Source organism: Diadema antillarum, unplaced genomic scaffold (assembly GCF_040938485.1).
Source record: "Diadema antillarum isolate AM-2024a unplaced genomic scaffold, OU_Dant_1.0 scf00000074, whole genome shotgun sequence".
Taxonomy (NCBI): domain Eukaryota; kingdom Metazoa; phylum Echinodermata; class Echinoidea; order Diadematoida; family Diadematidae; genus Diadema; species Diadema antillarum.
Window position 1 is genome coordinate 3,846,097 of NW_027270963.1, and position 27,948 is coordinate 3,874,044.

The 27,948-nt window shown below is 38.0% G+C and overlaps 1 protein-coding gene across 1 annotated transcript in view; it reads left to right on the top strand.

The window, feature by feature from the left end:
• The window catches only part of LOC139717319 (calcium/calmodulin-dependent protein kinase type 1D-like), a 157,839-nt gene that overhangs the window by 79,316 nt on the left and 50,575 nt on the right, over positions 1 to 27,948 (top strand). Inside the window, exons 3-4 of the mRNA XM_071628816.1 lie at positions 6,749 to 6,823; positions 21,814 to 21,952. Of these exons, the coding sequence (XP_071484917.1) occupies positions 6,749 to 6,823; positions 21,814 to 21,952 (214 nt within the window). The remainder of the gene's footprint in view (positions 1 to 6,748; positions 6,824 to 21,813; positions 21,953 to 27,948) is intronic.

Sequence of the window (27,948 nt, forward strand, 5' to 3'; positions counted from 1 at the left end):
ATAGTAACAGTCAGTGACCAGAGCATTTCAGCCAATCAAAACCAAGGATTTTGCTGAAATTGTCAGTGACTGACAACTAGTCAGTGCTGACTATTAAAATTGATGAAACACCCCCCCCCCCCAACAAGAAATGCATGTCAGTCACATTCCTCATTGCAACTTCTCAAACATCTGCCTTCTTTCATTTTCTTGGCAGTCATCGCCATATTGCTCCCGATATATTGATTCAGTTACCAGAAGCAACGCTGCCTCAACCTTTGCAACATATAGGCTCGAGCTACCCAAGCAAAACTAAGGCATCTCCTGACATTGAATATATGTAATCACGCATCATTTATTAAATGCGGAAGGTCATGCGACATTTCGTGATTAACTCGTTCTACTGGAAGGCTACACTCCGCTCCTCTACATCCCCCCCCCTGCCATCACCGCTACAGCAGAGATAAACACTCAGCGTCTCTTAATTAACGAAAAGGTCGACCATTTTTATTAGCGGAAAATGTTCCGGACCGACCATTTGGGAATTCCAGTCTGTGCACAATTGGAGTTGGGGGAATCAAACGGGGAATTTAGCAGTTGATATGTTGTGAGCTTCATGGTTGCTTGGCTCATCATGACCATGTCTTTTAATGGAGTGTGGCAGATTGATATTTGAATAGATTGATTTGTTAATGGTCTTTTAATTTGCACGTAGCTGCTACATGTAATTGATTAGCAGTTGTTCAATGGAAAGCCTAGCCTTTAGGGCATAACATTTTGCTTATGTGTTTGCATATGCGAAACCTTCTGGAAGAAAAAAAAAACGATAGGGAGGAGGTAAAGTGTTCCTAGTTTGGCTGGTATGCCTGTGTGAACTTTTTCCGTTTAGCTTGTAATTCATGTAATATGCCATCTTCAGTAGATAGTAATGTAGTGAACTGAATTCAGTGGCACTTGTCTCTCTGTTGCTATGGCCTTATGTATTTAAAGTGTGCACATGTGTACAAAGTATGCACATGTGTACAGTGTGTACACATTTCTCAGGTAATTGTGTGTTTTTTATGTGCATTTATTTTCTGCATCGAAATGCTCAAAATCCTGAACCCTATCAATCACTGTATAGCTTCCATGGTTGTTACCTTGGTTCTAATTCAAATGGCAATTGCGCAGCGTGAACTTACATTCTTTTAAGGATGAATCCTCACTGAGTAGTTAGATATTTCCTCCATGACTAGAAGAGAGCCTTATTGTGTGAATAACATGCACAACATGTACACCTATCAAAGACTCATGTATATGGTGATCATTAAGATGGTTCCCTACACTTTTACACTGTCCATTCATTTCTGTTTGTTTGTTGTTGTTTTTTTGTCAATGATTCTGGAGTAGCAACATTTCATCAGTGGTCATTCAAATCGTCATATATCCCCATTTCTGTCAAATTTTCGATTTTGAGAGTTTCAGTCATTTCGATAGCACTTGGATGATCTGTTATACATATCATGAAATTTTAAGTTTCTAATTTGGCGTGATTTTTGTGTACATTTATCACTTTTATAGAGTCTTATTTCATTTTGTTCTGCAAATTACTTTTCCCCATAGATGTGCATGTCAAAAAACAGCAATATGCCAGCCTCTACCATATATGATGGTTTGGGTGACTGCAAACATACTGCGTGCAGTCAACCAAATAGTCATATATCCGGTGCATTGAATTTACGTGCAATATTAGTGATATATGATGGTTCAATGACCACAAGAACTGTATGCACAGTGAACTAAACTGTCATATCAGGGAGACACACATGTTAAGTGACAATGGTCTTTGTGGACCGAAAAAAAACACACATGTTGCTCTCTTGCGATTTCTTGCATATTTCCTAACAATGCAATACGATGAAAACATCACATGTTACAGTAAGAATTTAAGTCTCAGTAAGAATCTAAGTCTCAGTAAGAATTAAAGGCTGACGTATTACAAAAGATAATTGGAAATGCCAGACAAAAGAATTGCAATCATGATTGAAAAATGGGTAGACTTCAAATGCAATTATCTCAAAATATCATTCTTGCACGAAAATTGCATATATGATGGTTCAAATGACTGCCCGATTCATTCTATAACTGCCTTGATATGGGGTGTTAATAATGCATTTACACAGGATTGTACTTTGTTGGTATTATCCATCAAGGCATGATCATGTTTCTGTTGGATGATTAATGCAACAACAAAAAAAAAATCATTGAGCCATATCTTCCCCATTTGTTTTTGTTTTTTTAGCTTTTTTTTCTCTCTCTGTTTTGCTCATGTAACGCTAAATGTCAGACACTGATTGGAGTCAGCATGTGTGAAATCCTCAAGATGGATAAGCGTTTGTTGATTCGCAAAACGACCACAGGTGTGGCCAGTGTGCAGTGACAGACAGGGTGTGTTGATTTTTGCAATTGATTGCTTTTTCCCTCATCAAATGCTTGTGACATCATCAATGAGTGAGCGACCAATTGGGGGGATTTCTCTTTTTGTATTTTCATTTCTTTTCTCGTCTCTCGTTTTTCTCTGCATTTATCTTGCCAAAATGAATCTGCTACCATTCAGATATGTTTTGTTGTATAAAGATCCTTACTATTTACTATATTAAGGAAATATGCACCATAACGCTACAGATGTCTGTAAGAGGTTATTTTTTTTTTCAAAACAATCTGATCGTGCTTTTTTTCAGAATTGTAGAAATTAAAATGAAGCAGGCCCTTGCCCCTCCTAACAACAATTATCCATTTCACAATGCACTATGTTTCATCTAGTAAGAATATCAAGAATGAATCAAACAAAATGCACACAGTAAGACAAAGGAAAGATAGTTAAGTATAGCCACTGTGTAACATTAAGGGAATTTGTATGTGGAGCCATAGACCATGTAATTTTTGCTTTGTTTTCTGGAAAGGTTACTCATCCAATTTAGGCAACTGTTTTGTTCTTTGTCTTTTCCAAAGCCCACTTGCTGGTTAATGTGTGGTAATTATTGTTTGTTTGTTTGTTTGTTTTGTCTTATCCAAAACCCACTTGCTTATTAACCCATTGAGGATGGGCTGATTTTGCTGCAACACGCATTTCCCATAGACACCTGCCCGAGAAGACTCGGTTACTCGTCTTCAACGGGTAAAGTTATGGTGGGAAATATGTTTGTAGTATGCTGTGAAAATGAATTGCGGTGAAGAAATATATGGGCATCTCTTGTGTGAAAGACGTCGGAATTAGCCCACATAATACTGTTTTCTCAGTATATGACTACATGTATGTAGGTAAGACGTGACAGCCCACTCTTGTCGAGATAATTGCACTTTACGGAATCCTGTTTTGCTATTTCTCGCTGTTTTCATAGGGCATGTGTAGAGGGGTAGGGGAAAGGAGAAGGGGTAGAAGGAGAATAGCTCACAGGGAATGATGCATGACATTACAGGTATCTGTGAACGTCAAACAGCGAAGCAATCATTTTCTTTTGAGAGTCCTGCTCAACGTACGTGACTTCCTCCTGGCCCAAGATTACAAACGCCGAAATTGGATCATACCCTTGGATTAAGTGACTACCTGTGTTTCCGTTATGCCTCCCGTGCATTGATTTACGTCGAACCGACTCCCGCCGCCGGGAGTAAATTTGTATACGAGCGGACGGCGAGGCTGGTTTGGGGGTGGGGGGGAGGGCAGCGGGTTTGTTCTGCGTGTGGATGATCTGGTGGTGACGTCAGCACCACACAGGGAGAGGACCTTGCCTGCCTCGCAGAGAGGGACACCCTTCAATGGCAATTCTGCTTCCTTGAGGCTCTCCGCTCTCCTCTGCCATGCAGGAGAGAGACGCGGAACCTCTCCCGGATGTGATCCAACTCTCTTACGTCACGCCATGTTCTACAATTTGTTGTCTTTTTGCCAGACGGAGGCATGAAGCGTCCTTTCCATAATCTGTTTCACCGGAAAGCTGGATAGTAGAATGGGCAATGTTTTCTTTAAATAAATCTTGTGTTTTCCGTAGGGATGCTGATCCCCAACAGACCCCATATCATCTCATTTTCTGTGTGTATATCATGCAGGAGCAGGTATTGGAACATTCAGCAGGAATGCAAATAAGTTTTGAATAGGGTTTCGTGTGGGCATAATAGGTGACGCAGTATGGTAGCAGATTGGCAAGATTCCATCTTCTGCCAGTGGGAATCAATGTTTTTCCCTTTGTCTGACACAATTTGTGTTTATGTTAAGAAATATTAGAATCAAGCTTGTCCATGTACTTTCATGATGTATTGAACTACTACATATGCATGTGTGCATCCAATCTGTTTAAAAAAGTAGGGTCTGACAGTTATTGGGATCGCCGGGAAATGCCCATGAAGGGTTTGCATGTTACCTGTTTGATGCCAGGCCAGTAGAGCAAATGAGAACGATCACAGTCACAATCACAATCACAATCACAATCACAATCACAACCACAACCACAACCACAACCACAACCACAACCACAACCACAACCACAACCACAACCACAACCACAACCACAACCACAACCACAACCACAACCACAACCACAACCACAAAAGTATAAACTGCTCCCAGAGGAACATCCTCTGACCAAAAACAATAAATAAAAAAGATCCAGGGTCCAGGCCATGATTTGGATTGCTATCAACAGCTAATCACCTGTTCCTCTAATCACATCGTACCTTTCTTGAAAATTTTGTCAGAATCCTTTTATACTTTCTTGAGTACTATTGCTAGTAGATAAGCAAAAAAAAAACACCACCAGACAAACAAAAACGAAAACAAAAAACCCACCAAAACAAGCTGAAATAAACAGTAGAAAAACACACACCCCTCAGCAAAGGTAATAATGAAATGTTATTAGCAGATGTACAGCAGGGATGTTGGAATTGGAAAATAGTTATATGAGATGAACATGTTTATTTGGAAGGACTCAATAAGAAACAAGAGAAATCGATGAGGAAGGATCAGGTAAAGAGATAGGGAGGAGAGAAAAATAGGTCACAGAAAATCAGGACACTATTATGATTCTATTTGACCAGATAGGTAAAAAGATCTCAAAGTATAATTTGAAATTTGGCAGGAATCTGAGATGTATTGTCTCTTGCTATCCCGTTATACTCCATCTCTGTTCTAGTTGTCCCTCTCCCCCCCCCCCCCCATCCTTTTCTCGCTCTCGTCCATCTTGTAATCCATGATATTGATTCGAATGCTGGAATGCATTGAGACCTGCTGTGCGCCGAGCGCCCCCGTTTTATTGGCTCGCTCATTTTGCAGTCAGTTGACACTCCGCCTTTTGGAGGAAGAGAAAGATAGATAGGTAGATGGAGAAAGAGAGAGAAAGAGAGGGAGAGGGGGAAATATTGTGATGCACCAGCGAATCTGTCATCTTAGGATAGCATCATCGCCATCGTCCGGCGGTGCTTTGTCGTGACCCTCAACTTGCACTATGCCAAACTCTGATTCTCTATACCCTCCACATTCCACTCCCCCCATACCCCCCCCCTCTCTCTTGTTCCAAACTGTGAAGTGGTTTTGCATTGAGACCATGAATTTATCTCCTCTTTTTGTCATATCCCAGGGTTAAACCCTCCACTCAAGAGATATATCACTCTTCTTTTGCTTGTCATGGAGCGGAAGAGGCACTCCTCTCTCCAGAACTCTTGCGATATTATGCAAACTTTGCTCCAGAGCTGATATTTTTGAAGGCAGATTACGCTCGGCCTTGGAGTGTTTGAATTGTAATTCTCATATTTGCACCATGTAAAAGTGGGATGAAATTCCCTTTAACCATATTTTTCTTTATTTTACCGCTGCAAGAAAGATATCAGAAAAAAGTCACTCAGTGTTCCTGGATATTTGTCATTTTTGTATTAATCTTCTCCCCACTTTTGCCCAGTTCATACAGTGCTCTGTAGATATTTTCTGTATTTTACTAGCCGTTGGTTTTGTTTGCTCTCAAAATCATCCTCCCAAGTGTTTGAACAATTTATCGATAGTAAAGATAATACTACACTGTTATGATCATACATTGTTCAGGCAACAGAATAGGAGTGGACTGTCTTCCTACAAAAGGACATTGTAGAAGTATATTTCTTGTTACATTGAGATGGTTCATGGCTTCATAAAGTATGTGGAGATGTTTTAGTAACAGCTTTTATATTCATGCTTGAACCAATCAAAGTTTAAATGTTATAAGAGCAAATGTGATGTTTGAACAGTTAGGAAGTTGCTCTCTGCCAAAGTGAGGATGGCGTGAAAAAAAAAAAAACTTCCTTTAGTTCTAGGAGAGTTCATCCATATTCTTTAATAAGAACACTTCTGATGTTAATGCTTGTGAGATACAGCTTTTTAGAGTACCATTATCATTGCGATAGGTTAGCAAGACCGTATCAATCAGAATCTCATGGCCAGTGTTGTGATTTTGTCACGCACAAGCAAGAAATGCATTGTATCTTGTCCTATGGAGGAACCTCTGTAAAGTCCACAAACTAGGGAGCGATAGGACATGAAGAGGTTCTGTAGTTCAAGAAAAGAGTGTGTTGTTTTGTTTTTTTCAAGAAAAGAGTATTATATTTTCCTTCCATATAAAATTACCTTTTAAAGTCTTGTTTCAATGAAATGATTTTAATGAATTACCTTCTAAGCATTTACTAGTATCACATGCATGTTCCTGATTTACTGTATATCATCACTTTGTTTGTTTTGTTTCTCTTCCTTTTCTTTCTCTTTGTACGTTTGCAGAATAGATCATCCAAACATTGTGGCGCTACTGGACATATTTGAAGACAAGATGCATGTATATTTAGTTATTGAATTGTAAGTATACACTTGTTCCATTTCTATGTGTTATGCCAATAATTCATGTATCATACTGTTTATGTGTGATTTTGTTTAGGGCAAGTTTTCCCTGAAAATCAGATCATTTTTAAACACTTAATCATGAGTGAGAGCTGATGGTAGCAACATACCCATCCATTCAGCATGTGAAGTTTTGATTATCCCTTTCATTCCTTGTGCAGTTATAGGGCCAGGTAAGTGCACATGAAGTTGAAAAAAAAGATCTAATGATTGAAGGATGTTATATTATTTTCCTTCTGTCCAAGGTCAGTGTCACTGCAAAGGTGTTTCAGATATAAAGAGCACAGATTTTTCCAAAACAATGATGACTAGAAAAGCACTCGGAGAGTGCGACCTCCACCAAGCAGCTCATTTCCACCCATTCCACACGTGCTAGAAATAACCCTTTTTCTGAAATAACAAAGAAGCCTTTCTAGTGTCTCTACCTTGGTATCCTACTACAGTTTGAGCATGCTCAATGCATGTATGTGCATCTCGAATACACAGAGCTTGAATTTTATCATTTTTTTTACCCATTTCCCATGTTTGTTTGCCATATTTTCCAATGATAAAGAATCCTTGAAAAAAATTAACGCAAATACCTGGATCCAGATCCGTAAAATGTTGTCCAAATCCATTCATATATATGTATTTTTATTTTGCAAACAGACAGACAAACAAACAAACCAACATCGACAAAAACATAACCTCTGTGGTGGGGAAGAATATTGTTTGAAATTTTCATTTTGTTCTCAAGGTCTCGCAGTGTTTCCGTTCAAAACCTGAAGATAAATCTCTGCAATTTCAGGCATTTGCATTCCCAAATGGTACTGATTTATCTGAAGAATTGACTTCACTCGACACTTGGCTTTTCCTCATGCTTTTGAAAACTCAAATAGGGGCCACTTCAGCTTATGCAGAGAGAGTAGAATTTTGATGTATAATTTTATGATAGGACAGCCCTATCCAATATGTGACCCTGCATCACAAAACCAACAAAAAGTCACCGGACATGGATTTTTAGTTATAAGCAAATTCTGAAAGAGCAGACTTTAAGCTTTGAAATGATGTATAAATCAATTGAAATGGACTCTCCTTACCTATCTAAATATTGTAAAGAAAGCACACACTCCAGACAAGTGTGAACAGAGAAACAAGGCTTAAAGTACAGGATCTATTTAAGTGCTTAATCTTTACCAAGCCTTGCTAGTTGTGCGAAGAATGGGACAAAAAAAAAAAGAGAGGATGTAAACCACTGGAGCAACAACAATGAAGGGATTATCAGATTAAGCAGAAATTAAGCATGCTTTATCAATACATTCTGTCCATGATTAATGCTAACTTTAAAAGCACTGGCATCATCCTTTCTAAAGTTGATAGAGTTGAAAGTGAAGAGTGTGTACATAGGTTTTTAAGAAATGAAAAGGGTACTCTATAAGACCCATCTAATCACACTATTCTCCAAAAAAGTGTTTGAGAAAAATTGCTAAAAACTAAATTTCCTGTTCATTTTATGATCCCAAATTATAGCATGCTGTAGAAGCAGACTTGCTCATTCAGAAAATATGAAAAACTCAAGATTGGCAAGGTTGACCCATTTCACCTATTTTAAGTCCTCACACAAAATCAGTGCATGCGACGTTTTGTTGGTTTTGTGATGCACGTTCACAAATATAATTTTAGAGGAGTAAGAAGAATCTCAAATCTGAACTTCCTGTGAAGCAGGATTTTTGTCCAAATGCCATCGTGTCTGCCATTGATCAGCAGAAGATGTGAAACTGTTGGTTGCTGCTGCGGGAAGCGGTTCGCCACGGTTTCTTTTCAGAGCTTTGCCATATATCTCATGTCAAAAAATTATACCTGCTCTAGTTTTCCCCTTCCTACAAGGAGCCAATTTGTATCAATTTGGACTTGTTTTCATTTATTTCTTTGTTGTTGTTGTTGTTGTTGTGATATCATCTAGTTAATGATATCAATGGCCTCCTTGGGGATGAAATTCATGGATCGGATTTATGACCAATTGCATTGACATCCACAGAGTCGAAATGACCTTGACTAGAACTGAGCCATGAAAATTGTGCAGTGCTCCTTCTATTCCCCGTTCTCATTCCCTCTAAGGTTCTCAATTTTCGATCATGCACGCTTCATTTATTTCTTGCTTGCTCGCTCTCTCTCTCTTTCCATCTGTTTCTCAGTCTGTCTGTCAGTCTGTCTGTTACCCATTCTCATTTTCTCTCCCTCTTCTCCATCTTTTTTCCCTGTTCGCTCTCCTGAGTGGTTCATACTATTTTCTCTCCAAATCTACCCAATTTTTCCAATCTGTTAGATATTTGATTTCATGGTCCCCCTTTCTTCCTGGGCTCTTATTTCCATATATAGCTTCGTATGATTCTGGTGAGCTCTGATTGTATTTACTATGGCGGTAAAAAGGTAACAGCCAATTCATTCTCAGTGTTTTATTAGTAGTTATGGTAACTGCAAATTCTTAACTCTAACTCGGGTAAATCTGCTCAAGATTTGCAAATGTATTGCTGCCCTGCATGTTCATACTTGGTGTTATACGCCAACTGTGTATATGTTATATGTCAACTGTGCCATTTCTATGTGAATGTACATTATGTAACTGTTTTTGTCATTGTCATTTGGCTGAATAAATGATAATAATAATGATACTATTACTACGATACTGATACTAATACTTATACTAATACTGATACTAATACTAATACTGATGCCAATACCAATACCAATACCAATACCAATTCCAATTCCAATTCCAATACCAATACCAATATTAATAATACTAACCCTAATCCTCACATCAAACTAAAACTCAGAATCTTATCACAACCCTAACCCTAACCCTAACCCTAAGTCCTTGGAGAAAATAAGACTGGAGCATTTGTCGCAGGAGCAAATGTTGTGTTACCATCATTCTGATCCCCCGTGACATTTTTTCCCCCTTTTAGTACATTATTTCTTTATTTCATTTTATTCATTTATCTTTTTTTTTTTATCCATGTGGTGTACTCAAAATCGTGTGATTAGAATGATAAGTGACTGATTGTGGAGATATGTCTTTTTGACATTCTGATGTCAAAACTTTACTTATTCATTCCCCATGTTCTTTCTATCTTATTATTATCTGGCTTCCACACTGTCCTCTTTTCCCCGCTCCTCTTTCTTCCGTTCTTGACCAATCCTTTTTTCTGTCTTTTTTTTCAGTCACAATCTCCTCCAGCCTCTTCCCCTTCCCTCTCTCTTCTCTTTCTTTATGCTTTCCTCTCTTCCTCTTCATCTCGATCTTTTCCCCTCCCTCTCTCTAAGTCATCTCCTCTCTCTCCTTTCATTTACTTTCCCCCATCTCCTTTTTCTCTGTCTTACTCTCGTCTCTCTTCACATGGCACTGTTGGAACGTGCTCTCATTGAAGTGTGCTGTATTCACGGCGAGTCCCCCGACCAGTCATTTGTATGCAATGAATTGATAGAAAAACCGTTCTAAATGTTTACACGTGTCATGCAATTCAACTCGACTGTTGTGCTGCCGGGAAAATTGAGTTCATGTTCCCTTTTCAAAGTGCTGTCAATTCAGAGCCGAAAGTGGATTCAGAAAAGCGTCTCTGAAAGCCGTACATGTGTGTGGGTCGTGTTTGAATAAACAGTGATTGGATTGGTATTGATCTTTTTGTTAGCACAATCAAGGTTTCTGTGGAGAATGTTTGTGAAAGAAAATGTGTGTAGTAAACTTTAAGATCATCATCGATAAAATACAAACAGGTTAGCTGAGTTGTGTAGACCTAATATTTCAGCTCTATTATGAATTCATCATCATTTAAATTTTTATTGGCAGGACTGGTTAGAATTGCACATGTTGTGAATGTACAAATTTTGTATTTTTGTCATGAAGCTCATTTGTCTTTCTTAGACAAATTCATGAAACATCTATTGAGGCATAAAGAAGGCTCCTCTATGTTAGTGAAACTTCCTATGGTAGTATAAGTTTTTAATAAGAAACTATATTCTCGCTCTTTTTCAACCCAATTTTTGAAGGTGCATCCATATGGTGAATTTCCAGGAATCTGTGCTTGCCAACGCTGGCAATCTCCCAGTGGAATTAGTTATTTGGGTCAGAATATACATAATGGAATGACTACAGTATGTGGCAGAGTCTTGCCTGCTCAGTTCTATAGGATAGGACTCCTGCAAAACCCCCTCACTGTGAGTATAGGAAGAAAGACTGCTTTTGTACTATGTTCCGGGTGGTTACCAAAAGGATCTGTATACGTTCGTCATGCCCGGTTTTATAATGTTTGTGTTCTTTGCATCTGAGAATTTCATGGGCAGTTGTAAATCTTCGTACTTCACTTCATCAAAACAATGAAAAAAGTAAAGTGTGGAGATAGAAAAGTGAATTTACTTTCTTGATATATCATGAGGAGGCAATTGAGAGGACTTTTGGATTCTTATTAATGAGGAGAGTTATTTATTGGGCCCACTTTAGGGTGGTTGGTGGAATAGCACTCCTTTTCCCCACAAGATGAACTTCTCAGGGTGTTGTGATATTCTTGGATATTTAGTGTACTGTTCCCGGAACAGCAGGTGTTGTGTCTGAAGTTGTAAATCTATTTGGGGGTATGGCAATTGTGTGATATTTCCAAGTGGTGTTGATCATGTCAATGTTTCAAACGACCTGGCAGTAATACTGTCATTGCCCTTCCCCCTTCCCCCATTGGCGTATATTATATTTCATATGTTTTCGTTTGTTTTGTTTTGTCTTGGGTTTTTTTAATACTTTTTATCAAGCAGTTAGTACGTTTTATTCAAAAAAGGTTTTGTGATCTTAATTGGCTAACAAAATCCTACCATGAGCCAGTTGGGCCAGAAAAGGGCCATTTGTGATAACAGGCATAGTGGTTTTTAAATTCACTGAGATAAGCATCTGTGATGCAATGATAATTCATGTAATCTGTATGAAAGGCGACTGCCAGCATGTCCACCTGGTATATAGCAATATAAAAAGAAGAAGTCTGTTAATGCACTCAATGCAAAACAATGATACAGTGCTTCAGAGTGTGAATTGACGGGCCATTCTAGTCACCTGGTGGTACACAGGTTTATTCTTTGTTTGAACATGAGGTCCATAAACTGTTACTGTTGCCAACTGAGAAAATAAGAAAGGTCATTTGTCCAAATGTGCTCATGAGCTAACTCCGAACTGGCATATTGGCAGTAATCGCCACCCCTTTTCTACCCCCACCCACACAGTCATAGAGGGCAGATGATTTACTCTGAAGAAATGAGATACTGGGTAGAATGATGATAATACTGCTCTTTTTTCCTAATATGAACATCAGAATTATGCAACTTCAGTTAACAACAAGTGTGTCACTCTGTGTAAAGTAATGAAAGGTTTTTTTTAAAATATCATTGTAAAGAAAAAAGTTTTTATCTTAGTGTGTTACAGCAATTAAGATGCTTTAAATTTTACTTATGGAAATTGAAAATAACAGATGAAATTAACTGAAATTTGATAATTTCTGGAAATAGTCTCTCCTTTATCAGACCATTGAGAGCTAGGTCTGTATGAGTGCATTGCAGACATTTAAAAATTTTTCGTATTATGCAAAATAGATTTGTGCTCTACCATTGTATCTCATCCATGTTGAGTTTGTGACATGCATCAAGATTTTCCATTGGTTGATAACTCTGTGTTGACCCGACCCCATTTCTATTTCTTTTTTTCTTTCTGAGCTTTGCATTGAAAGATTTACAATTATCGCCCAGAACTGCAGCAAAATTTCATTTAGAATGTTATTTGTGAAAATGTTTTTATAGAGCTTTTTAAGGGAATAGCAGGGGAACATAAAGCCAGGAGGTGATTGTACCTGACCATGAAATTCACTTCAAAGCTGCTTGTTGCGTTCCTTGCTGCTGAAGGAGCAGGCATATTTCTTTATGAAAGGAAGACCGTGTGTGCAGTATTCAGTAATCCTGCGTCTGAATGATTCATGCAACACCAGACAGAACGTAAGCTGACTAAATCAAGCACGATGATTCTTGTTTTTCAAGTGAGTGGATGCTCTTTGAATGGTTACTCTTGGAATATTTTGCTTCTTGGAAAGACAATGGCGAAGGCTCGTGCCAAAACTGTCTCTGGGCGAGCCATATTTAACCTTTTGCATCAGCCCACTCGATTGAAATTGGATTGTTGTGGGGTGTTGCAGATCCTTGCAAAACACAACATCACCAATCCCAGTGTGAATGATTTCCCCTCTCGCCTTGGATATTTTGGTAACTTTGTGTTGCATTTTTTTCCCCTCTCCCCCGCAATTTTCACCAGCTGCTGCATTCATCAAGTGCTTATGTAGCTCATGTATTCAGGTTGGGGGCCTATTTTAGGTTTACAGTAGTCACATATTTGTTTCTTTCCTGTTTGATTTAAATCTCTTGTACATGCTGTAGTCTGCTCTGTGGTCTGGTAAAAAAAAACCCAATGAATACATGTTTTATTTGTGTAATCTTGTTCTTGCCTCCCACTGTAGTAAGATGAGGGGGGTTTATGTTTTCACGAAATAATCTAGAAAGCGCCGTCATGAACATATAGATTCACTTGCCCACACAGATGTAAAATGTCATCAGAGATGCAGTTCATGGATCATAAGAAGAGCATTATGTAATTGCTATGATAACAACACCCCAACGACTACAGAACATGCAATGATGGCCTTTAAAAGCAAAATTTACCATTGGCAGATGAAACAAAAAACAACAACAACAACCCAGCATTAGTGCTTTAAAATAGTTCTAAAATGTGAGTTAGGGATAGAAACAACCACTGTAAAAATTTGAATATGTATAGTCAATGTTATTGTTAAATACACAAAATGTGAACAACAGTTACAATAAAAATGTTTCCAGACTAAACCATCTACAGTTATGGTTTATTGAGAAAACTGATATCTCCTTATATTGTAGGCTTTAATGCAAAACTTTTATATGGTAGGATGTTTTGTGATACAACAGACCTGCACATATGCATCAAATGTGATATCTTGATTTTTTTTTTTAAATCACTGCTCCCAAAGGTAAATAGGACCTTTGATATGATGTAGATAATCGTATCAGGTAGGAAATGACTGAGACAATGATAACTGCTTCTGTTGTAAGGAAGCATTGATTATAGCAAGTGGCATGAGGTATGGACTGTCTCCATGCCATCAAGGGGTTCATCCACCCAAAATGACTGATGAGCATGAGGACAGAGGAATGGGATGGGGCTGCTAGTTTTACTAATTGACCCTGATGCAGCAAGGTCATTCACTCTGTGCACACGTCCGACATGAAAAGGTCAGCAATTCAACGTATGGTAGAAGCTTTCACACCCTTATTAAATCACAAGGGAAGCCAAAGTACTGGCATCTTTGGTATCTGAATAGTCTTTTGGAAGCGTGATGTACCCCACCCTCCCGTATCTCTGTGACTGTGATATGGATAAATAATAAAAGATGACAATTTCCTGACTTTTCTTGTCTTGGTTTTAATGTCTTTCTTCATGTGCTTCTGTTGTATTATTTTTTTTATATTATTTTAATTTTTATTTTCTTTTCTAGACTTATTTTTACCTCTCTTTTTTTTTCTTGTCTTTCTTTTTGTTTGCATCTTTATGTAAGGACATTTTGTTGTCTCCAGGTTGCTATTTCTTTTTCATCCTTCTTCTTGTTGTTGTTTGCCTAGATTTTACCCACAGTTGCAAACACAAATTCACATTGCATTGAGATGTAAATGTATTGTAACTGTGGAGGTGATATATAGAGGATTGGACGGAGTAGATTGGAGTCGGTGTAAGTGACATTAATTGCACAAATGAAGAGGAAGTGTAAACGTCTGGGGCGTGTATCAATATACGCTGTATCCTACGTGGAAACCTAAAGAGGGGTTTTCCCAAAAAGTCATAGCCCCACTAAACAGTGCTGTTAAGGGGGTTTTCTTTTGCAGAGGGATGTTAACACACTACAGTGTGCATTTTCTCGTCAAATTGTGATAATTGCATTACTGTTTGCTTTTCTCTTTCATTCTTTTTTCGTAGGCTAAATTGCATTATGTATGTCTTAGAAAAGCATTTTTTAATTCTGTGATATTGAAATTATAGAACAAGTCGAGTGATTACCCATGCATGCACACACACACACACAAATAAAACCAGTATTTGAAACATTTTGCATGGCTTGGTCAAATGCAGTTATCTGTATGACAAATCAAACAGAAATCAATTGAGGAGAGGTGTTTTCAGAATCGATGAAATTTGGGGAGAATGTAGCTAACTGTCTAAAGTGGCCACAGTACTAAGCAATTGAGTCCAATTTTTCACACTTGCCTATCTCGTATCAATAGTGGGTGAAGTTAAGCCCAAATCCATCTTCACCATACAGGTAAGGTCTATTATCTTTTACTTTAAGTCCATTGATACTCATTGGCTCACGTGGGAATAACATTTTCACAGTTAAGATCCAGCTCTGATTTTGAGCAATGCTGCCGCCCAACTGGTGTGGATGTCACCCAGCCGAGCCCGCTCTGGACGCAGTTTATTTATAAACAGCCGCTCAAATGTCTGGCTAGTTTCTTTCCATCCATTGCAGCAGCATTTCCCGCTAATGCTGTCATCCCCAATCTCAGTGTAATGAAGAGAAAACAGATACGGGATCTTATCACTCTCATCTCCTGGTAATTTACAGGAAAGACATATATATCTCTCCCCCGACAAGTTATATTTCTCTCTCTCTGTGGTAATTCAGAAGGAAGGCTTGTGCATGTGTTTCATCTCTCGCAGCATTTGGCTGTTGGTTTTGAAGATAAAGTGAGGATCCAAACGCTCAGTTGTCCTGCGTGATAACTGGTATAGGATTTCTTTTGCTTCAAAGCATTATTCCGTATCAAAGGGTTCTCTATGAATGTGCGTCATTTGTGTTGTATGAAATGGCAGTTTCCAGAACATGGGTAGTTTCCATTTCTACTCAATGTATGAGATGCTGACAAGACAGAAAAGCATAAACAAACAACATATTGAACATGCAAAATAGAAAATAAAAAAACACCATCACAAAAAAGTGAGAAAAATGGAGGTAGTTTTTCTGTTTTGAGCCTGTTTAGGATGGGCTAATTTGCTACAACACGCATTCCTATAGACACCTGCCCAAGTATACTCAGGCCAAGTCTTCAACAGGTTAAAAGAATCAGTTGATAACCAATGGCTAGAGTTTAATGCCTTTGGGGAAAGCTGTTATTCACTAGATTGATATTTGTTTGTTTGTTTTCTCTTTAACTTTGTACTTTAATTAAAAAGAAATATAGGGGGATGGGAAATCTACTTGCTGTTGTTTGCATTTCCCCAGTTTTGAAGGAGTGAAAAATGTTGGTAAGCCACGCCACATTGCCATGTGGTTGTGCATTTTGATAAATCCCAAAACACTGAATAGTAGCAACCAGTTCAGAAGAAACAAAAGTGGGCCTGTGGACATTGTCTGTGGTGAAGCATGTTTTTTTATTCAAATCCAGATGTGCCTTGTTAATCCAGGTAACCTATTAGCTCTAGATCATCCAGCCTTTGCTTTCGAGGTGGCGAATTCCTTTGGCCAAAATGAACAAATTCATGATTTAATTAAGGCTGGATGAGTACTAAGTAATCTGTGGATAGTAACTTTTTGTGTGACGCTGAAGGGATAAAAGTGACAATAAAGGTTGATATGATTATAAAAAGGTAAAGCTCATTGCATAAGAAACAAAGCTTTGGAATTGCTACAGCAACGTACAACTCTTCTGTGCGTTATGATTCTGTCGAAGGTGAGACTGTGGCCCGAATTCAATCCTTTTTGCAGCACTTTGCATCATTTACATTCCCAGATACTGTCAGCATTGAGAGATAGAGAGAGGGGGAAGGGGGTAGAATCATGCTTCACGTGACATAGAAAACAGATTTACCAGAAGGCTTTGTGACTGCTGTTACATCAAAAATGCTCAGCAAAAAAAATAATGTTGCTCTGTGATACATCATGCTCGCAGACAGAACTGGCATTGGTGCAAAGTGTGCTGTGTGCAAGATCAGTGGACTGGGATGAATGGAATACATAATGCATGGCAAGTCACGGGAGTCATTGCAGATTAAGACCAACAATGGATATGTGTTTATTGCAATTTAAATGTTTTAGGCATCATTTCTCAAGTTTGAAAAATTCCTCTATGCTCTTTCATGATGTTTCCATACGTCAGAGGATGTTTCCATGATCGGCTGTATCCATGGCAACAACTTCCTACCATGAACAGTGTATAGTCATGTGTTTCCTTGTTTTTTCCTTTCCCTCCCCCTCCCCCTTCCAGAAAATGTCTTACAAGTTACATAGATTAGAGATCTATATTTAGGAACTGTCAGGAAGTTAATATCAAAATTGTGATGAAGTATGAATTGATATGCAGAGGAATAAAGATGTCTGAAGCCACATTTTTTCCTTGCTGTCATTAATGTGTTTGTCAGGATATGTAGGGGGCCTAGTGATTGGAAGTTTAAGAGTTTAAAGGGACTGTACAGTACTGGTTGAGGTGGGGATTCATGTTTTGAACATTCCTAAGTGAGATAATGAGAAACCTCTTATGGGCAATTCCACGGTAACTCGCGTTACAAATAATGGGTACATTTTTGGGATAATGTGCCAATATCTTTGTAATTGGTAGGATCTACAAGTTACTTTTTTCATCATGGGTTAAGTAGACATACACCAACTAAATGAATCCAAAAAGAAAAATAAAGGACAAACATGTTGGGATTCTTGAATCATTTAATTTCGGTAACTCGCGTTACACAAAAAGGACATGGTCAATTCTATGAAGACCTCTTTTTGGAAAGTCTCCTCATACTAGACAATCTTGATTAAAGTTTTCCTACCTTGAATTGATAGTGGGTTAGGACTCATAAATTAACAATATCAAAGTTGAGTAACAATGACGTGGAAAAATGTAGGGAGCCTTTATGTCGGTAACTCGCGTTACGGTAACTCGCGTTACATTATGTCCACTAACACAGGGTGACACAAATTTATGACATACAATTGTTCTGATGGCACTGAATCTTGTGCTGAATAATCTGAGAGATGCTTATTTGTGTAGATAGTAAAATGAATAAATGTTAAACAAATATTTTACTAATAAACCCAATAGAAGAGTGTGTTTAAGACTAATAAGAGCTTCACTCCTCATAGAGACCTTGAATATGATTGAATATATACTAGATGATATAGGTGTATTATTACATTGTAAGTTTCAGAGTGTAAAGATGAAAAATGTTGAAAGTCTTTTTAAAGCAAAACATAAAAGTATCAAACCCTATACAAGTTTACGAAACAGCTTACAATCTTTCAAAAATTTAAATCCTATCTTTGTGAGGACTGAAAACTAGTACATTTCTTTGCAACTGATTGACAAAAAGACCAGTTCGTAATTCCACTTTGTGCATGAACAAAAAAAGATCATTTGTACGAACAGGCATTTTGGTTTGTAAATTCACTGACATAAGCATCTGTGATGCGATGATTATTCATGCGATCCTTATCTAAATGATGCTTGCCAGCACATCCACCTGACAGCAAGAATGGCATTTTGCAATATAAACGGAAATAAGCTGTTACTGCATTCAATACAAAACAATGAAATGGATGCCTGCTAAATTATAGACTGATGGGAGTATTCTGATCCCCTGATCTAAATGCAAGTTCATTCTTTTTTTGAACAGAAGTTCCATAAATTGTTATGTCATGCAAGCTTATGCATTATGCTGCTTTGAAAACAAGTGAAGTGCCGAACCAACTGAGAAAAAAGAAAGGTCATTTGTACCAATGTGTACATGAGCTACAGTGTATACGAACTGGCTTATTACCCTACATCGACGTAAATAAGCACTGAATTTATCAGTGTTTTAGTAGTAGCCATGATAAAAAAGTCATGGGCGTACATACTCAAGCAGTATTCAAACTTACGACCTCCTGATCACCGGACAGGTGTCATCTCCACTAGACCACCGTGCTTTCGCCTGACAGCAAGTGCTGGTTCTAATCCTTATAACATGCAGTGGGTACTGCATAATTATTCAAATTCATGAAATTCTTCTGTTGAGATGTTTTCATTGCAACTGATTGACAAATTGCCCTACCTGTACATCAACGTTAATAAGCTCATTGAATTGATCAGTGTTTTATTAGTAGCCATGATAAAAAATCATGGGCATACATACTCGAGCAGGATTCGAACCCATAACCTCCTGATCTCCGGACAGGTGTCATCTTCAGTAGACCACCAAACAAGGATTAGAACCAACACTTGCTGTGCTTTAGCATTCTGTAATAAAAATTCTGTAATACTGATGCAGGAAATTCAAAAGATAAATCTAATGGTCTCATTCACTGCTGGATACATGTACAGTTTGTACAGTATGCAGTGAAAGCCAGGCTAGACTCTTCAATGTGGCATGTGATCAGTGGCCTTGATGCTAATCACAGTTTATTAGGCTGCTCTCCTTTGTTTCAGTCCAGCATAGTGTGTATAGCACTGCATTTGATTGTTTTCACCACAATCTAGCTCAATTAAGTGCTAAAATTTGCTTATGTTGGGGGAAACTTGTGTTTATAGTTGGTAACTCGCGTTACATGCCGGTAACTCGTGTTACATGGTAACTCGCGTTACACTTTTCATTGACATTTTTTAATGTGATAACAGTGTTTATTCAAGTCAACATCCTGTGTACAGTATCAGGGTGTGATGAATTTAGAAAATTATGATTCCCAACAAATTACCTCCACTGCTTCCTTCAGAATGAAAAATATTTCTTGTTTCGGTAACTCGCGTTACATGGCTCAAGGGCTGAACTTTCATGTGGTGATTAGAATTTTTTGAAGGTGGCATAAAAATTTCCTCATGGGAGACTGAAGTAGAACCAATTTGCTTCTTTAAAATAAATTAATTGAAGTGCTAGCAGAATTTTTCTATTAAAAAAAATTATATCAAGTTAAGCATGCATTTTAGCAATTTGGATGACTGAAAAATTGTCTTCAACATTTGTAGCTGTTTCTCGGGAAATATTTGACCGATTGATATAATTCTTTGAGTTTCTTTAACTTCAATATATGGGTAATACATAATGAGTAATTCTTTTGCAATATGATAAAGTTGAAATTTTAGTGCCATGTCCACATTCCCATGGAATTGCCCTTATGAAATATGAAAGAGCATGTGATTTTAAGAAGGATTCAACGTTTATTTGATGAACACTGGCTTACAAATGGCTGAGACATCCAAAAAAAGGATAATATGAAAAGGCGACAGGCCACGCCTTTTCTTAGGATCTCTTTGTTTCACCTTGTTTTTGGATATCTCAACCATTTCAAAACCGATTTTCATCAAATAAACTTTTGATACCCCTTAGAATTGCATGCTCTTAGACATCTCATAGAATGATTTCTGAATATCTCGCGAAACGTTAAAAGCTAAATCCTCACCTCAACCAGAACTGTACACACCCTTTAAGCTCCAATGTCAAAATGCACATGTACAGCAAAAATGGTGGTGCTTTTATGTTGGAGCATTTCAAGCATAAGAGGATTTCCATCAGTGGAAGAGCAAGTGATGCGAGAGAAGTCATCTCGTACATTATACCTGCCATGTATTTAGAATCACAGTGTCATGTTCCCTTCATTAAAAGCATCATTTACTATTTGCAGATGAAACAAAAACCCAGCATTAGTGCTTCAAAATAGTTCTGAAATGTGAGTTAGGGATAGAAACAACCAATGTAAAAATTTGAACCAGTATAATCAATGTTAAGTATTGTTAAATATACAAAATGTGAACAGTAGTTATAATAAAAATGTTTCCAGACTAAACCATCTACAGTTATGGTTTAATGAGAAAAAAATATAGATATCTCCTTATATTTCAGGCTTCATTGCCAAAATTTTATATAGTAGGATGTTTTGTGATTCATCTGCCCTACACATATGGCTCAAAAGTGTTATCTTGGACATTTTTTAAAATCACTGCTCCCAAAGGTAAACATGACAATAGAGTTGAAGCCTTATAAGTTCACTTTACTAGAATGGCATGTTTGTATTTATAGCTCATATACTGTAAAGCGAGGAATGTTTGCGTGCATTTTAATTTCGCGAATTTCGCGAGCGCCAAGATTCGCGAAATTAGAATGCATGTGAAATTTCTTGTCTACACTATATGCATTGAACGCCAGTGGCAATTCGCGAAAATTTCATGCCACGAAAAAGGCTGTTGGCTCCAATTCGTGAAAATTTTGTGCCGCGAATATATGTTTTACAGTATTGAGGACCCCTGCTGTGTATAATATTAATTTGACGTGTTCAGGCACTTGAAAGGGGAGTTTCACTCTGTGTGTTTGTGTCAGTTGAATTTTGTCAGAAAGACTACAAGTTCTTGTGTCATTTTGACTATTAGCAGGAGTTTGTTCATCTTTTTAGATGGTGTCAGTATTCCTGTTGGATACTTATGTGTTTCTCTTAGCAGCCACTTTGAAGATATGAATTATATGATCAATCAACATGTACTCTGCTTAAAAGGCACACATTTGTATGTATGTATACATATATTGAGTTGGTATACATATGTATATATATATATATATATATATATATATATATATATATATATACATGAGTGTGTGTATATGTTATTCAGTAGACTGTGTTCATCAGTTTCCTCCAAATCTACTGTATGTGTGTAGATTTATCCCCTATATTCTTTATGTATACACATCTAAAGAAATACACGAATAAACCTACCTTCAGTCATACATATACACATATGCATATGCATATTCATACATTCAAATACTCATACAGGTATATTTTTATTCAAGTATTCATTCTTTGTGTATTTGTTTGTTTGTGTTTATGACTATTTTCCAGAGTATCAGGTGGGGAACTCTTCGACAGAATTGTGACCAAAGGCAACTACACGGAGAAGGACGCTAGTGGCATTGTACGCCAGATCCTAGAGGCAACAACGTACATCCACAGCAAGGGCATCGTCCATCGAGACCTGAAGGTGAGCAAAATGGACATATGTGTCAAGTGGCCATGGCTAACGTGATTTAAAGTTTGTGCGTCCCTTTTTTGCCACCCTGGAAAGTCAATTTCTTTCATAAGCTGGTATATTGTAGAAGTAAGGTAATTCAGACCTTCCCTCAGAATAATAGAATCAAAAACTTCTTTATGATTGAGGGTGGGGGGGGACAATTTTATAGATTTTCAGTGAATTTGTTTCAACCCCGAAGAGATTCCAAACGTTATTCTCCATGCAACAGGGGAACGTATTCTTGCAAAAATTTCATGCCGTTTGCATGAAAGTGATATAAGACCTTTAAGGTAGTCCAATTATGGTACCGATCCCAGATTAGTAAAATCCACAATCTATATCAAGTAGTTGGTAGTCCCTGCCTGCAGTTCATCTGAGATGGATTTTAGAAGGTTTTTTAATCAATTTTTTTTTTTTTGTAAAAGACTTCAAAGCCAAAAAATTTCATTCACGTTCATGTTTCTTGATTTCTATGGAAACAAAGCCATAAGAGTAGTTCCGGCATACTGATGACCGATTGCGTGGTTGTATTTTCTGTGTGTGTGTGTGTGTGTGTGTGTGTGTGTGTGTGTGTGTATGTTAATCAGATGTGAAACCCATCACTTACATAAGATTATTCTTGTGTGTGTGTGTGTGTGTGTGTGTGTGTGTGTGTGTGTGTATGTTAATCAGATGTGAAACCCATCACTTACATAAGATTATTCTTAACGCAATATATGGACGGCTTGATAAGAGATCCTTTTTAGGTTAGGGCTTTGGAGAATGCATCGTTCTTTGGAAAAATGCACCATACTAGTAGTTGATATTTCTTTAATTTCTGAATTATTGTCACATATAGTGCAAGAGGAAAGGTGAGTACAATTTGTAAGTGTGTTGACAGAGAGAACAACAGAAATCTGTGGATACAGCTTTACTCGCTAATCATTGCTAATGAGAGTGCGTTCCTGCAGCGGATGAAATGAAACACACGACTCTAGTAGACATTGCACAACAAGGCTGACTATCAGACCTGTGGCAAAGGGAGGCAAACATTGTTATGTAACAGAGGAGAGGAGTGAACGGTGTCTTTACTGTTCGTATGCCACGATAGATGAATAGCAAGCAGGCGATTATTCTTGATGCAGCTTGGAGAAAAGTGACCATTGAGCTCTCACTGGCAGTCTCGATTGAAGAAACATTGTCTGGAGTTGAGTATCTCCAGTTTCCATAGCAACTACTCTGATCCTATCTGTGCTACTGAACTTTTTTTTTTTCTCTCTCTCTCTCTCTCTCTCTCTTTTTGTCTCCTTTGTTCTTTACTGGATGCATAGTCCATGTAGTACAAGTGTCACTTTGTTACCATAAGCAAAAGAATATAGAAATGTGGCACATTTTTGCTTGAGCCTTATTCCAGTTTTTTACAATTTGCTAGTAAGCGACACTTTCGTCATAAAATCCATCAACATTGTGAAATAAGTTACCCCAAATCTTCACTTTGTTGAAAGTGGTAGTTCTCTCTTGGACCTTCCCGACCCCCCCCCCCCCAGCAAGAGTCTGTATCATATCTTGATAGCATTAGCTGGCAGCCGAATACCATCTGTTAGGGTTAGGTGATCCTTCAAACAACATTGGCATTGAGAAATGCCAATGTTGTTTGAATCCTATTTGAGTTTGAAAATCTCTACATTATCAGTTCCCCAAGATAACAACATGTAGTAATACTGGCAATGTATTATTGTAACCTGACTCAAATACTGATATTTGAGTCAATAAATTGCTTTTTTCTTGGCTTTGTTTCTAAGGGCCATTGATAGCATGACACCATCAGCAATAATCTGTAGTTGTCTTTTTATATCAAGCTTCAATTTTCTTCAAATTAAAGCATCTTTTTTTTTTTTTGCTTATTGTTTGATGGCATTGTTCTAGGTTACAAGGAATTGACTTAACCTATGGAACTTCAAGGAAGTTAAAGTCCATGCATGATGAGTGCATCTATTAGATGCTGAATTTGAAGTGCAAAAGCAATGAACACAACAGTTTATAAATTTATTTGGGGAGGGGGAGAGGGGGACTTTGAACTGTTTGAGCTAGCAAATATTGAATGCTAGGCATCCAAAATATTCAAATGAGAAAACAAAGAATGGAATACATTTTTGTTTAGAAGTGTTATTTCAAAAGCTATTATTGAAGATATTTGACTGTCAAATTTGTAGCTGCAAGAAATCTCTATAGCTACAAATAACCTTCAAACTACTTATGATATTTCTCTAACTTATGAAATCTGAGTAAAGTCATGCATTATATTATTTTGTTGTTGTTTTATTGTGGGTTTCCCAAGTTTAACACAGTCTTGAGAGCTTAGTGATTGTGGGGCTCTTGCTGCACATTTGATATGAGTGTGTGGGACTGAAGTGAACGCTTCTCCCATCGAAGCGGCTGACGCTGCGACCGTGGAATGCCAGTCAAGTGCTCCCTGCTGTAGCCTTTTCACTTAGCAAGCAGCCATTCGGAGAGTCATTAGTACCACTCTGATTAAGACCCTGCTCTGTAACATGGAACCCTGATAGTTATTTCATTAGTCTGCCAGTATTCCTGGGTGCATGTGGCTTCTGGTGTATGTTTGGTACAATGGGAAGTATGGGGCGAGGAGGGGAGGGGGGGGGGGGGAGCAGGGATCAGGGGTGGGACTTAATGAGGGGCAGTGTACCTTTGTTCCCCCCATAGAGCAGCAGCAGTAATTAAGTGGATTTATGCACCATCAATCGAGCACGCCCAATATTCTGTAGGCAGTTGTAATTGCTGATTAAAGAGAGTACATTCCGATCTTATGAGAGAACAAGAGAGCAGGGGGAAGCAGGGGGGGGGGGGGGTGGGTGTGGGGGTGGGGGAGTTGAGGAGCCCAGATCTTGCATTGCTAGTAACTCATTACCATCTGTCAGGTAAATTAGCCAAAAAAAAGAAAGAAAGAAAGGCAAAGAAATCATTGACTGAAACTCTGCTCATAGGTTTTATGACATAGCCACCCACAACTTTTACTTTAAGGCCAGATTATGTGTTTTAGGGGTAATTAAGTTATTGAACTTAGAAACATCTGTAGAAGGAAGTACTTTTTAGAATTTGTAATGTTTTTTTTTTTTCAACTCGATGAAGACTAGCTCTGCATAGACTGGGGCAGGTGTGTATGGGATATGTGTGTGATATGCGAAATCAGCTCATCCTCAATGGGTTAAACCTATAGCGGGATTTATTCAAATGATTCTTTTGTAGGAACTCACATTTTCCCCAGAAAGTTGTGTGAGCAGGGAATATTGCTGCTGATGCACTTTTGTTAAGTATGTCTACTAGTATCTTGATAGCAGGAGGCCATTTGGGGGGGGGGGGGAAGATAGCAGACGGGCCGTGCTTTGGTGAAACGTTGATTGCCTAATTGCCTCAACGTCTCTCACAGAATAATTCATTTGCGGTACATAACAAGACTGGTTCGCCCAGGCACCCCTCCCCCCCCCCAAACCAACACACACACACACACTCAACACACACACATACACACACATATATACATGCATGCATGCATAATCGATGTGCTGTTTGAGAGTCTTTTGCCAGCATTGAGAAATTGGCCTGATTAAGTTTCGCTTCGTTTAAGGCGGATGCCTCCATTTGGAGCATGCATGTTTCCTAGTCATCTTCGGCCAATTAAGTATGTAGCTTCTCATCTCTGGTAGATTCCGCCGTGGAGGAAATAGTACTCTCTGATTTGAACACGGCCGTATGCCGGCTTTGTATTCCATCCGCAGCGTGCGTGTCTGAGTGTGAATGAGTGATGAAATGCCACAAGGCACTTTCAGTCGTTCTCTCTCTTTCTCTTTTTCATCCTATTTGTTGTTTTTCTTTTCTCATCTTCCCCACTCACGTATTCCTTCTCAACACACTTTTTTTTTCAAATGTAAGATTCCAAGTTTGCTGTGTAATTCACAGTGTGTGGGTGTTATGTAATGTCTTCATGTGTGAGTTTTTTTTTAATGCGAGTGAAGCGTCGTGTTGATGTCTCTACCCCTTGTTTTCATGTTCCTTCTTGATGGCTCATATTTGCATATGTTCGTGGGTGTCTTGGATGTGTGTCTAAATGTAATCCTTCAAAAAAAAAAAAGGAAAGAGAGAAGAGTGTTTGTACGCTTTTTGCTGGTATACATCTGAAGAATGTGGATGTGTGTGTGTGTTGATTCATCTATAAAAGGGCATAAATATGTAAGAGTATAATTGATTTGATAGGATTGATCCTAATCTGTTGGGTAAGGGTCTTTTTTTGTGGTGTGTCAGTGTGTGTGTGTGTGTGTGTGTGCACACACATTCAAATGTCGGTGTGTGTTTATGCCTTATGGCCAACAGGTCGTAATTTCAGCGTGTGTTGCCAAGTTATGAGCAATCAGTTCGTGTTAATTAAAAAAAAGAAAACAACAGATGTTTGTGACAGTCTATATTTGTATGAGACAGGTGGCACAGATGCACAGGGGATGCTAGGCGCTGTAACGATAAAGCGTTTCTTGCCAGTCTTCTGGGGAACCAAGATAGTTCAGTTCTGCGAAGTGCCATGAGTGAAGGTTCGATTGAGGAAGTTAATGTACTTTTGTTTATTTTTGTTTATTTTGAAATTGTTTTATTGCCTATAGAGGCAGTAATAACTCGTCAAGTATGTCAAGTAATGGTTGACTAAATTTTAAGCATATTTGCAGTAAATTTGTCTTTGCCCATTTCAGTGTACCTTGCCATTATTATCATTATCATTTTATCATTGCTATTGTTATTGTTATATCATTACTCTTTATATGAATGACTGAATTATTTAATTGTTTTGACTCTGAGCAAATTCATAAAGATATGACAGTTTTGAGGTTAACCCGTTGAGGACTAGTCCCGAGTATACTCGGGCAGGTGTTTATGGGAAATGTGCATTGTAGCAATATCAGTCCATCCTCAACGCATCAAGAGAGCATTGAATGTGATGATTTCTGTAAAATGTGACCTTAGTTTCAAAGGAGAACTCCGGATGATTTTCAGACTTTTACATTGGAACCAACTATGAATTGGTTATGGTGGGTACAGAGCTTCAGATTTTACAGTGATTGGGATGAGGAATAAGAATGTTTACAAAATTTATAACAAATCACAATGAACGAGGATGATGACATGGCAGCTTCACCATAATGCATGAGTGATGGCTTAAGGAAGCAAAACAAAAGATGAAAGCATGCATAAATTCTACACAAGTGAAGTTGTTAGGCAAGTGGTATTGTAATGAAATTACTTTGGAGTACTACATTACTGGAATATGTGAATCTCTTATGTCATCATCCTTGTTCCGTGTAATTTGTTTGGGGATTTTCGGAGTATTGGTTCATCTGCTCAAAGACCACAAAAATTCCGCAAATCTATACATGGCACTATCAATTTATGCACTACATGATGTGAAATTATCGAAATTGTCTGGAATTTCCCTTTAAATGTACTTAAACACTAGTTGGTTTTGTTGATGTCATTGTATGTTTTGGGAGGGGGCCAAGAGAGGGGTCATACATACAGAGATTATTTGTGCAGTATGATTAATAATTAGATATGATACACAGCAATATACATGTGGAAAATGGTGCCTCTGTTCATCATCTCTCCTGCTTTGCAGTCACATGTTGAAGAGATGCTTTCAGCTTGCTAATATATCAGCCCAGAATGGAGTGTATGTCTCAGGGTAAACTTAATTTGGAAAGGATGACTCGATGCCGCTTAATTAGATGACAAAATTGGCATCCGTCCCAGAGATGAAATACTTTTCAATGTCACTGTCCCCCTCTTTATTTTATTTAGCCTTTCTTTTTTCTTTTTTTTTATGCCATAAGTGTTATCTACAGTAGATGCTAAACTATCAAAATGTCAGCTGGGTTGAATTTCACCTTTAGATTGGAAGCTCATATGAGACATAGGACCAAAAAATG